Below are 12,238 nucleotides of genomic sequence, written 5' to 3' on the forward strand. Positions count from 1 at the left end.
GATCATGACCTGAGCTGAGCTGAAGGCAGATGCTTAACAAACTGAGCCACCCAGGTACCCCCCCCAAAAATCAGTTTTTAAAACAGGTTCTACAGATGAAAGACCTGAAGGATGACCTATCTCAATTATAAAGGCAAATGAGTTAAACTGCTCTGAGTTAATCTTTTCAACGTACTGAATTCCCTATTAGCAAATCAAAATTACTAATCTCATTTTATTTAATCAGTGACCACCACTACACATTAGCTCTTTCATTGATCTTAATTCTGACATACACAGTATCAAACATTTTTCTCTGGATATTAACCCAAATCTCAGTTTCTCTGTACTCCAGTTCTACCAAACCTGTTATTCGCCAAGATATTCCACCCACTAACATCTTTTTTTTTTTTTTTAATTTTTTAAAAGAATTTTATTTATTTATTTGACAGAGATAGAGATAGCCAGCGAGAGAGGGAACACAAGCAGGGGGAGTGGGAGAGGAAGAAGCAGGCTCATAGCGGAGGAGCCTGATGTGGGGCTCGATCTCATAACGCCGGGATCACGCCCTGAGCCGAAGGCAGACGCTTAACCGCTGTGCCACCCAGGCGCCCCCCACTAACATCTTCTTAAAGGAAGATGAAATCATCTTTTTAACATACAATTTAGCTACTGATAAAGGAATTGTTGCTCAAATAAAAACTGAGTTTCACTGTGCACTCTCCGACACCCAGAGATACGGTAATAACTCTAAATATTCTCTAAAAACTTAAGAAAACTATGTAACAACAATATCAAAAATCACTTTCATTTTAGAACTGGCTTAAACTTAGGTAGCAATTAGTGCTTTTTTCCTATTTTTTACATGACAGAATATACAGTAAATAGCACAATACATTTATAGAATTGTCAAACTTGCATACAATAAAATTAAAGCAGGAAGTAGTCAAAATCTTGATCCTTATGAATCACATGCTGTCTTAAGAGTGATGACTATACATATTCTATGGAAACTGATCCAACAAGTCTGAATAGAATGATTTTGAAAACTGTTAATCAAAGGCCTAAACAATGCCTGTAGGCATTGCCTCACACTGAAGATACAGAGATTTTAAAAAACCAAAAAACTACAGAAGGAAAACCAAAAAAGAAACTAAAGAAGGAAAGCAGGCAGTGTATTTTTTAGAAAGATTAAAGAAAGAGACACATATTCAAATAAGAAAACTTGTCACCATTCATAAAACTATATGCATTCTCTCTCACTCACAGAAACACCACACAGAGGTACCTGAATCAGCATTTGTAAATGTCAGCTGTCCTTCAAAAGCGTTTGCTTCGAATTGGGCTGAATGGTTAGTTAGTCCCGATTCCTGATCTTTCTGCGTTTTCAGTCCTTGATAAGATGTTTCATCATTTATAACATAAATAAATTTCTTTGTTTTCTTTTTCAAAGTGGATATTAAACCTGAATTCTTCAAAGCTACAGAAGTATGTTTGATAGTGGCTGACCAGCTTCCATTATCAACTGAACCTAAAGAATCCTCTTTCTGTGAGCAAATAGCATGTTTTTCCAATCTACTTTCAGGCATTTCAAGTTCTTCTTTAGAGTTTGGATCAGTCATATTATTTGAGAACACTGCACTGGACGTCTCTTCAAGTGATTCTCTTATTCTGAATATGGACTTCCTGATACCCTGAAGTGGAGAAGCTATTAGAGTAGTTTCAGATACTGCTTGCTTTAGTGAAAGAATAGAATCCTCATGAGTTCCAAGACACTGCTCTTCATCTATCTTATTTACCACTCTTCCCTCATTAAATGTCATCTCTGAATACTCTGGTACACTTGAAATCTGTGGCAAAGAATTTTCCAAAGTTAGAAAGTTGGTGCTTTCTTTCTCCGTGATTGTGAAGTCTTTTTCTGAATTATTTTGGTCACAAGAAGAAATATGCAGTAGAGGGGTTTTCTCCATCTGGGTTCCACTTAGACCTGAGAGAGTTAGGTGGGACCATTCAGAGGCTGAATATGGTACAACTTCCTTTGAGATTTTACTTCCATTCCCAAAGGGCTTCTGATTTATTACATTCCAATCTAATGGATCACTGTCATTTGGTTCCATTTCAGATAAAAATGAATGTTTATTTTCTTTCATTTGCTTTTTAGCTTCTCCATATTCACTGGTTTTTGTTTCATTGAAAATATTTTTCCTGGTCTTGCTAGTTTTTATTTTTGGTAGATTTGTTTTATATTTAGGAACACATAATGAAAAACTATCTTCTTCAGAAACATCTGCAACTGTTTCATGTACTTCATCTTCTAGGACACTTGGTGTTGACTTTCCAAAATGGTCTCTGCAGCTATTTACTTTACCAAATGCATTCCCTAACATCTTCCCCAAACCTAAAATTTAAAACAGAAGCATATTAATAACATTTCAAAATACAGTCACATAATTTGTACTATTCTTGCAACCTTTCTCATAGAAATTATATATACCAAATAACACATAAGGTAGTATTTAAAGGGTTATCCTGAGTGCTAGCTGTTTTTGGAGGGGTGGGAGGGAGGGAGTGCCACCCTTCTACTGTTTTTCTGGTAAAGACTGTTTCCAATGTCCCCAAAGACTTTTATTCATACTCCGGTCTTAAAAACCTTTATCAGCTCTGCACAATTAAAACTCACTCAATCTTACTATATATATATGCAATTTAACATTCTAAGATTTATCAAACCAGATGTTCCAAATTAATTTTGTGGCCTGGGGCACCTGGATAGTGCAGTCAGTTAAGCATCCAGCTCAAGTCATCATCTAAGGGTCCTGAGATGGAGCTCCACATCAGGTGTCTGCTTGGGATTCTCTCTCCCTCTCCCTCTGCCCCTCCCTATACCTCCCATGCTCTCTTTCTCTAAAATAAACAAATAAATTTAAAAAAAATTTGTGGCCCTACAGTAACAGAGTAAAATATGATTTTACACACACATACACACACAGTTATCCAATCCTACACATTTACAGACTTACACATATACGAAAAAAATGCAATATTCCTTTTTTTTTTTTAAGATTTTATTTATTTGAGATAGAGAGGGAGAGTGTGCGTGAGCGAGACAGAGAGAGCATGAGCAGGGGGAACGGCAGAGGGAGAGGGAGAAGCAGGCTCTCCACTGAGCAGGTAGCCCAACGAGGGGCTCCACCCCAGGACCCTGGCATCATGACCTGAGCTGAAGTCAGATCTTAACCGACTGAGCCACCCAGGTGCCCTGAAAAATGCAATATTCCAATGATCTGATTAGGTAATTTTTGGTACCCCTGAAACCCTAATTACTTTCTAATTAGAAAAGAAGGCCTTCACATTTTGTTAACTATTAGTTTTATTCCTACCTCTGTAAGGTTTGAGCTGTAGGTTTTGTTTTTGTGTCACAACTGCAGCTTCTTTTTTTTTCTTTAAAGATTTATTTATTTATTTGAGAGAGAGAGAGTGCACACAAGCTCGGGGAGGCACAACGGGAGAGGAAGAGAAGCAGATTCCCTGCTGAGCCCAACACAAGGCTGGATCCCAGGACCCCGAAGATCACGACCTGAGCCAAAACCAAAAGTTGGATGCTTAACGGACTGAGCCACCCAGCTGCCCCTATAATAGCATCTTTAGTATTACCTTACCATGATTAAACATTTTCATTTACATCAAGTTAGCTTCAGGGCACCTGGGTGATTCAGTCAGCTGAGCATCTGATTCGCTTCAAGTCATGATCTCAGGGTCCTGGTATCTAGCCCTGCTTTGGGCTTCCTGCTCAGCAGGGAGTCTGCTTGCTCCTCTCCCTCTGCCTGCCCCCCTTGTCCTCTCTCGCTCCCACACTCTCTCTCTCAAATAAATACAATGCTTTTAAAAAATAAATCAAGTTAGCTTCTACGCACAGTATGTTCAGTAATTAAGAAGGAAAAACAATGTATTTTCACTTTCAGAAAGGAAGAGCAATACTTCAATGATGTCAGTTAAAAACAGCGGTTCAATTAAACAGAAGGACTTACCTTGACTTTTAGCTTCTCTTTGATTTTTGTTTTCTTTGTCTGGCCCAGAAGGGATAAACCTATCATTTTTCTTCCGACTTTCATCATGGTTAGAAAAACAGCTTTTAAAAATCTGCAAAAGTTATATTTTAAAGTCACTAGTATAAAAACTCTCATTGCATTTATATTCAACTTAGAATTACTTCATATGAAGTCAAGAAAATCACATATAGAATCAGGTTTAGAGACTTTCTCAAAGGCTTAGATAAATCATAAATTAAGGAATGAAAAAATGCAATATAAATAATTTCTCAAGGCATTCTAAAATTGTAAGCAACTGCGACAGCATAATCAAGTTGTCATATTTACTTACGGGAGTAGTGTCATTAGGAAATACAGCTGCAGAAGCTTCCTCATCTCTGACTATTAAAAAAAATTCAATTTATCAATACTGTATAATATACCATACACTAAAGTTATGTGAAAACTTAAGTATTTTTTTGTTAGACAAGACACATACACTATTGGAGTAAATGATGCATTTGAAACAAAATGAATGGACTCAAGTATGGTCATTAGAAATGACCTGAGCATATGTCAATCAACATAAACTACATTCCATTCCTTAGTACCACTCATAAGGCGCTTCTAAGAAACTGGTTTGATGACCCTGACTTTGGGTGATACTATCCACAAAGACTTAGGAAATCAGATGGAGCTATGGGGTTATGACTCAAAAGATAAAGCTTGTAGACTTTAGCATTTATTTAGATAATAATACTGTCTAAACGTGTATTTTATGTTAAATACTTCTTACTTTTTAACATACTTTCACCTCTGTTATTTAATCTAAGCAACAACAACAAAAAAAAGTTAAATTCCCAGCTAAAGAGAAATCAAAATGGAATGGATTTTTGCTAGAATAATAACTTAAAAAATCCTGGTTTGCCTATAAATGGACTCCTATAGAATACCACTCCCAGAACACCACTTAAGGTACTTGTGATTTGTCCTAATCTATACTAAGTAGAATTATTCTGAACTACTAACGCATTTCCCAAAGGTAGTATTATCTATTCTAATCACTACTTATCTTTTCACATATTCTTTTTGTCAGAAGCCTTAGAGATGACACTGTATCAACATCAGCTACTGTCTTACATAATACTCATTTGCTAGTATTACCTATTAGCACAGTAGAACTAAGGGTTGGTGGTGTGGCTAAAGAACTTGACCAAGACATATCAGGATCCACCTCAGCTCCTAGACTTTCAGAAATACGTTTTGGTGTCTGACCCTAGAAATAAAGAAAATATTTATTTCACAGAAATGCGCTGATGATTAAGAGTATTTTTTCATTTATCATTTACTGAATGCCTACATGAGATTATAGGTACACATTTGTAAATTTCAGGGCAAAGGTAGGACATTGTTATCAAATTCTCAATTACTGTACAATAAAAATAAAGCAGGCAGAATATTTACCTTCATAAGCTTCGGTGTATGAAATAAGCTTCCACATACCACTGGGGGTAAAATGAGGGGAAAATTAGTAAGTTTTACATTTATTAAAATTTAAGAGTATTCTAGAAATAAAAAGCCTTGTTTTTAATCATACCCGACTTCTCTCTTTGTGGTGTTATATGTGCACATCGTAGAACAGGACTAAAATGGAAAAAAGACAAAAATCCTTCAGATTATTCAAAGATAACAGAAATGGCAAGAAGAAACAAAATATGAATCTTATTAAAAAACAAGATTTTCCGTCACATCAATTATTAGACTTACACTACTTTGTAATATTTTGTTACTTTTTAAAAAGCAAACATCTAAGAATTAAGTAACTACTAAATTATATTTAAATGTCCACTGAAAGTAATGCATAAAGTACTCACAAATTTCAGCTCCTAGGAACTGCATGTTTTGAATTTAAAAATTATGTAAAGCGAATCTATAAAAGCATTGTATTCTCTCAAATGATTCAAAGTACACAGATAATTGATTTTAAGCTGCTATGTCAAGGGCATTGCTTTTCATCATTATTTTTGTAACTTAAAAACTTAATCGTATACAAAAACCAATGAATTCAACATTATAAGAAAAACAAAGTAAATGTTTCTAATGTAAAAATTATTGTTTTAAAGGACTCAACCTAAAAGGAGATTATTTAAAAATAGAAGATCCTCTTTCAGGCTCTTAGTCAAAATATTAGCATGAAAATTAGATGCATTTCTATAAAACAAATAGCATATGTAGGAAAATATTTATTTAAATGTTTTAATATCACACATCATACCTTTCACTAAGACAAGAATTTAGAGGTGGGCTGGTAACATCATTTGTTTGATCCATTTTAGACTTCATTGTGCAACAACTTTTGTGTTTACTATTGGCAATATCCTTTCCTGAAAGAGTACAAGAATGCAGTGAGGATGTTTATGCTCTGGATTGCGAATTTTCATTTTCTGAAAGTATTTATTTTTTTAAGATTTTACTATTTGAGAGAGAGAGAAAGAGCACAACCAGGGGAGAGGGAGAGGGAGAAGCAGACTCCCTGCTGAGCATGGACCTGAACACGGGGCTTTAACCCTCCCAGGACCTGGGAGATCATGACCTGAGCCAAAGTCAGATGCTTAACTGAGCCACCGCACCTCTAGAAGTATTTAAAAACAAAAAGTCTCATCTATACTGGGAAGGAAAATGTATGTGGAGTTTAGTCTGAACTGGTTTCTCAGTTTGCTGATTCCTCCCAAAAGGGGATGTCTCAAAGGATGTCTGCCCCCATTCAACAAGTATATAATATACATAGGACACTTAGGGAAATGCAATTCAAGACAGCTTTAACTTTAAAGAGTTTATAATATAGCAGGAGAAATTTTTTGAAATTTCACACAAGTGGAATACAGAACAGAGTGCTACATGTTCTATGATTAAGTAACATGCACTTAGATAAGAGTAAAGAAAAAGACATTTACTAAAAACCTACCAAGGTACCAAATCTGACCCACTGCTGAAAATCTGTCAAAACAAACAAACAACAACAACAACAACAAAAACACCCCAAATTCCCGAGTAACAAGGACTTTCATGATCTGACTTCTTAATTTCTATGACATTCTTTCACATTCTACTTTTCAGCCATACCCAACCACCTGCATATCTTGTAAGAATGCACTCTTTCACTCTAGGCCTTTGTACAAACTGTTTCTCTCTCTTTATTTCTCTTGATCTGGAATATCCTCTTTCAGGCTTCCATTTTGAAACTCCTTCCTCTGGAAAAATTAAGTGATCCGTAACATAAGATTAAGTGATTGCTGCTGCCATATGTTCCTGCAGAGTTTATCATACACCACTCCTGCTTTCCCTACTAGAATGTGAGCTCCCTGAGGTAGAGATCTTGTCTTATTTATCACTGTATCCTTAGCAACTACAATCAATGTCTGATGTTACAGTCATGCCACAATTCCTGGCTGAATGTATTAGCAATGATTAGAAAACACTTCTGTTGTTGAACACATCTACTGTCGCAGCAGTAATGCTCAGGGTTTCTAAAGCTATATATGGCTCTATCAAATCCCTTCTATTGTTTTTCAATATTCCTATTTTCTGTATCACAAATACAGCATTCAAGGCACTTATTATTACTCGTAAAAATAGTTTTAAAACAATAGTTTCTGTAACTGATCCTATAATCACCAACTTAGAAAAGTTTTGGGAAAAATAAATTGTATCAGTGTTAATAAAATAAGGCAAAGACCAAACTGAGAACTATTTGTAGTAGCACAGACAAAACACTGCATTATATTTTCATTTCTCAAGTAACAGGAAATAGACATAATCACTAATAAGCCAAATATACATGTGAGTTAAAAACCCCACTTTGACAAAATAACCAACCTCCTTCTCTAATGAGACTTTTGGTTAAAGATACTAAAAGTATCTAAATGTATTTTTAAAAATTTCACCTTTTCCCCATTCACTTTAACAAAGATCTTAATCAGGGGAAAAAAAAAAACCCTGCAGTTAAATAAACCAAACAACGAGCTACTACTACTTATAATAGAATGGCTAACATCCAAAACAAAGATGACACCAAATGCTGATGAGGTTTTGGAACAAGAAAAACTCTCATTCACTGTTGATGGAAAAGCAAAATGATGTGGCCACTTTGGAATTCAGTTTGCAGTTTCTTATGAAACTAAACATATTCCTACCATAAGATCCAGCAATCATATTCCTTTGTATTTTCCTAAATGAGTTGAAAACTTAGGTCCACACAAAAACCTACACATGATATAGCAGCTTTATTCATAACTGCCAAAACTTGGAAGCAACCAAGATGTTCTTCAATAGGTGAACGGATAAACAAACTGGTATATTCATATACAGCATTATTCAGTGATAAAAAGAAACGAGCTATGGGGCACCTGGGTGGCTCAGTTGGTTAAGTGTCTGACTTTGGCTCAGGTCATGATCCTGGGTCCTGGAAGGGATCATGCCCGGCGTCCAGCTTCGTGCTCAGCAGGGAGTCTGCTTCTCCCTTTCCCTCTGCTCCTCCCCCAACTCGTGCTCTCTCTCAAATAAATAAAATCTTTAAAACCATACAAGCAAACAAAAAAATGAGGTATTAAACCCCGAAATGATGTAGAGGAAACATACATTGCTAAGTGAAAGAAGCTAGCCTGGAAAAGCTACATACTGTATGATTCCAACTATAATGACATTTCTGAAAAGACAAGACTATAGACAATAAAAAGATCAGTGGTTGCCAGGATTGGGTGGGGGTGGGGGGGCTGTGACTAGGTGGAACACAAGGGATTTTTAGGGCAGTGAAACTGTCCTGTAGGATACTGTAATGGCGTATACACGACATTATATAATTGTGAAAATCCACAGACTTGATACAGAGAATGAACCCTAATATAAACAAGTGACTTCAGTTAATAATAACGTATCAGTATTGGCTTAGCAATGAAAAACCCAAATGTAAAAAATAAGAAGTAAAAACCATGAACCAGGCAAAAATAAGTTCATACCCAAATCAACATTTCTCAGGTAACCTGAGAATCCCATAAATAGGCTGAATAATGGTGAGATAAACTCAGATGATTTTATGGAGAAGTAAGGACTGCTGAGAAGCAGACATAGCACGTTTCCTTATGAAATTTTAGGGATAATTCTTTTTAAAACAATAGATGTTAGAACTAAACAAGTAGGTTAAAAAACAGCTTAAGTCTTACATTTTAATGCTGAATTTAAACTAAACAAAAACAAAAGGTATCGGGAAACTACAGTCAGAATTATTTAAGCACTATAACCTTAAAAAATTTAATTCCCTTGCAGCAAGTCCAGAGTAGCCTTATTCATTCCTATCCTTCCCTTATTATAGATAGAACAATTCTAACAGGTTAGAGAATAAACCAGTGATTCTAGGTAGGTCTTCTCAAGATTCAGTAGATTCAGCACAAACTGGTTTACAGAGATTTCCTGAGCATATTAAAATAGATGGCTGCTCCCTCTACTATGCCCACAACATAGTGCTGTGTATGTTTCTATTATAGCATATAGTACACCAGTGTATTTATTTATATATTTTGTCCTATACTAGACTGAGTTCCTAAAAGTCGAAAGCCATCTAATTCATGTTTGTATCCTTAATGCCTAGCAAGTTGCCAGGCACAAAGTAAGCATGAAATATTAAATGAATGATTCCCTTTTCCGTGTTCTGCATTTCATCTGCTAAATATTCCTTAAGGCTCTATCCTAGGCCTCATCATAATCAATTGCCTCACTACATGTGATGACTTTATCATGTTTCAAATATAGTTGGTTCCGATAGTTTTCTCTCCTGCCTGTAGTCTTTCTTTAGTTTCAGTCTTATATTCCCCAAAGCTTTCAGGACATCACCTTAATACCCTATTACTGCCCCAAATTGCAGTTCAAAACTCAACCTATTTTTTTTTCATCCTTTCAAGCATTTCCCCCCACCCTTTTTTAAAAGGTTTTATTTTTTCATGAGACAGAGAGAGAGAGAGAGAGGCAGAAGCAGAGGGAGAAGCAGGGTCCCCACTGGGCAGTGAGCCTGATGTGGGACTCGATTCCAGGACCCTGGGATCATGACCTGAGCCAAAGGCAGATGCTTAACCAACTGAACCACCCAGGCGCGCGGAAGCCTTTTCCCTGTTAAACCTGTTTTATCTCCAGTGCTTACGATGTCAATGAATACCACCCTTATATCCTTAGTTATGCTCTAAATCTGTGATTTGATCCTTTCTTTGAAATCTTCAGGTCTAGGCTACTGTGGGGTCTTAACACTTTCTATCTTCCATATCTGCTTTCACTACCATTACTCTAATTCAGGCACTTGGCCCCCTACCACCTGGACCATTATAGGTCTAATTGATCTCCCTGCCCTCAGTCTTTGTTTCCATGAGAATCACCCGATTAGTTTAAAACATACACTTATGGGTTTTATTTCTAGAGATTCTAATTTAGTAGATTCAGAGTAGGGCCTGAAATCTTCTTTCATTTAGCATTTCAGGAGATTCTCGTGATCCAGGAATCACATTTTGAAAACACATCTCCAAAGATAGCTGCCAGTTATTAGGCATTCTTTTCTTTTTTTTTTTTTAAAGATTTATTTATTTATTTATTTGAGAGAGAGGGAGAGAGAGAGCAAGTGCCTGCAAGCTGGGGGAGGGGTAGAAGGAAAGAGAATCCTCAAGCAGACTCCCTGCTGAGCACGGAGACTGATGCGGGGATCAATCCCAGGACACTGTGATCATGACCTGAGCTGAAATCAAGAGTTGGATGCTTAACTGATGGAGCCACTCAGGTGTCCCAGTTATTAGGCTTTCTAAAGCAAAACAAATATTCATTTATTCTATACACTTTTACAAAATAGTCACTTTGTTGGTATCCAAAACATACAAGAAAACCTTTGCCCATACTATATCCTCTTTGTATATGCATTTCCTAGTACCATGAATTTCCCTTTTCATAGCATTTATTCCACTATAATTGATTATGTAAGTCTCCTCCATTAGAAGCTAAATGAGTGTGACAGGGAAAACATCCCAGAAGCAGATAGATAAGTCAAGACCTGAAAGATGAGCATGAGTTAGCTAGATAAAGAGGTAGGAAGAAGTAACTAACTTCTGGGCAGAAGTAACAATGTATAAAGAGCCACAGAGCAAGGTGGTTTCAAAAAGAAATTCAGTATGAATGAATGGCAAATTTAGGATGGGTGAGAGGGGGATTATGGCAGCATGAGACATGAGTTAATAAGAGACCAGATTATAAAGAACCTTGTAAATCATATTAAGGAGTTAAGATACTATCATGAAAGCAAAAGGAGGTAATCAAAGGTTTGAGGCTGGAAGTAGCATGATCAAATTTACGTGGGATTTTTCTGCTCAACAACCTATCAAATAAATTCAGTTTTTTAAGTCTGGCATTCAATACCTGGTTTTATGTGCTCTTTTTAGCCTTGGGTTAAGTTTATTGGTCTCTTTTAGGCATGCAACACTCCAAACAATCTGAATTACTTAACATTCTCTTAACAATCTACATCATCTTCCTCATGTTTTCCCCTCAGTCTTGTACATTATTACTCTATGCCATCTTCAAATTTTTGAATCTCACCTATCCTTCAAGGTTTAATTCAAATGAATCATTCCCTAATTCCTCCCAAACCTATTTATGCTCTTTCTTCTCAACTCTCATTGTACATTTTGTACTTTGCTTCTCACACGAACCACATTCAATCTTAGACTGTTCTCTGTCTACTGTTAATTCCCCTTCTTGAGAATCATGCTCCAAAGAAAGGGAGAATATGTCACTTAAATAGGTAACAAACATTTGAATGACTGAATATATAACCTTATTACATGATTGACTGGAATATCTGGCATGTATGCCACGGAAACAGCTACCAAGTCAAAAGACATTTAAAGAAAATTGATAAAAATAACCATCTCTGTCCTTTGTGATAACCTGCAGAAATAGTTTATTCAATTAACATCAAAACAAGTCTGACTTTTTTTTGGTACAGGAAAGACATAATTGAACAAATCTCACTAGGCAGGATATATTAATCAAAGGCAGGAGGAAAAGGAGCACTAAGTACCCGTGTTATTTTATTTAATCCAAACTTATCAGACATTATGTTCACCATCTCCATTTTCCAGGTGGGGAAAGTGAGCGGAAGAGGTTGATTTGACCAACATGACACAATTAACAACAGAGCTGGG

At 36.2% G+C, this 12,238-nt stretch overlaps 1 protein-coding gene across 1 annotated transcript in view; it reads right to left on the reverse strand.

The window, feature by feature from the left end:
* Positions 1–12,238, reverse strand: part of BRCA2 (BRCA2 DNA repair associated) — a 60,560-nt gene that overhangs the window by 44,622 nt on the left and 3,700 nt on the right. The window contains exons 4-10 of the mRNA XM_026493107.4: positions 6,283–6,391; positions 5,605–5,651; positions 5,472–5,512; positions 5,172–5,283; positions 4,360–4,409; positions 4,008–4,119; positions 1,268–2,377 (exon numbers count right to left, since the gene is read on the reverse strand). Coding sequence (XP_026348892.2) covers positions 1,268–2,377; positions 4,008–4,119; positions 4,360–4,409; positions 5,172–5,283; positions 5,472–5,512; positions 5,605–5,651; positions 6,283–6,391 — 1,581 coding nt within the window. The remainder of the gene's footprint in view (positions 1–1,267; positions 2,378–4,007; positions 4,120–4,359; positions 4,410–5,171; positions 5,284–5,471; positions 5,513–5,604; positions 5,652–6,282; positions 6,392–12,238) is intronic.

This window comes from Ursus arctos, unplaced genomic scaffold, assembly GCF_023065955.2.
Source record: "Ursus arctos isolate Adak ecotype North America unplaced genomic scaffold, UrsArc2.0 scaffold_10, whole genome shotgun sequence".
Taxonomy (NCBI): domain Eukaryota; kingdom Metazoa; phylum Chordata; class Mammalia; order Carnivora; family Ursidae; genus Ursus; species Ursus arctos.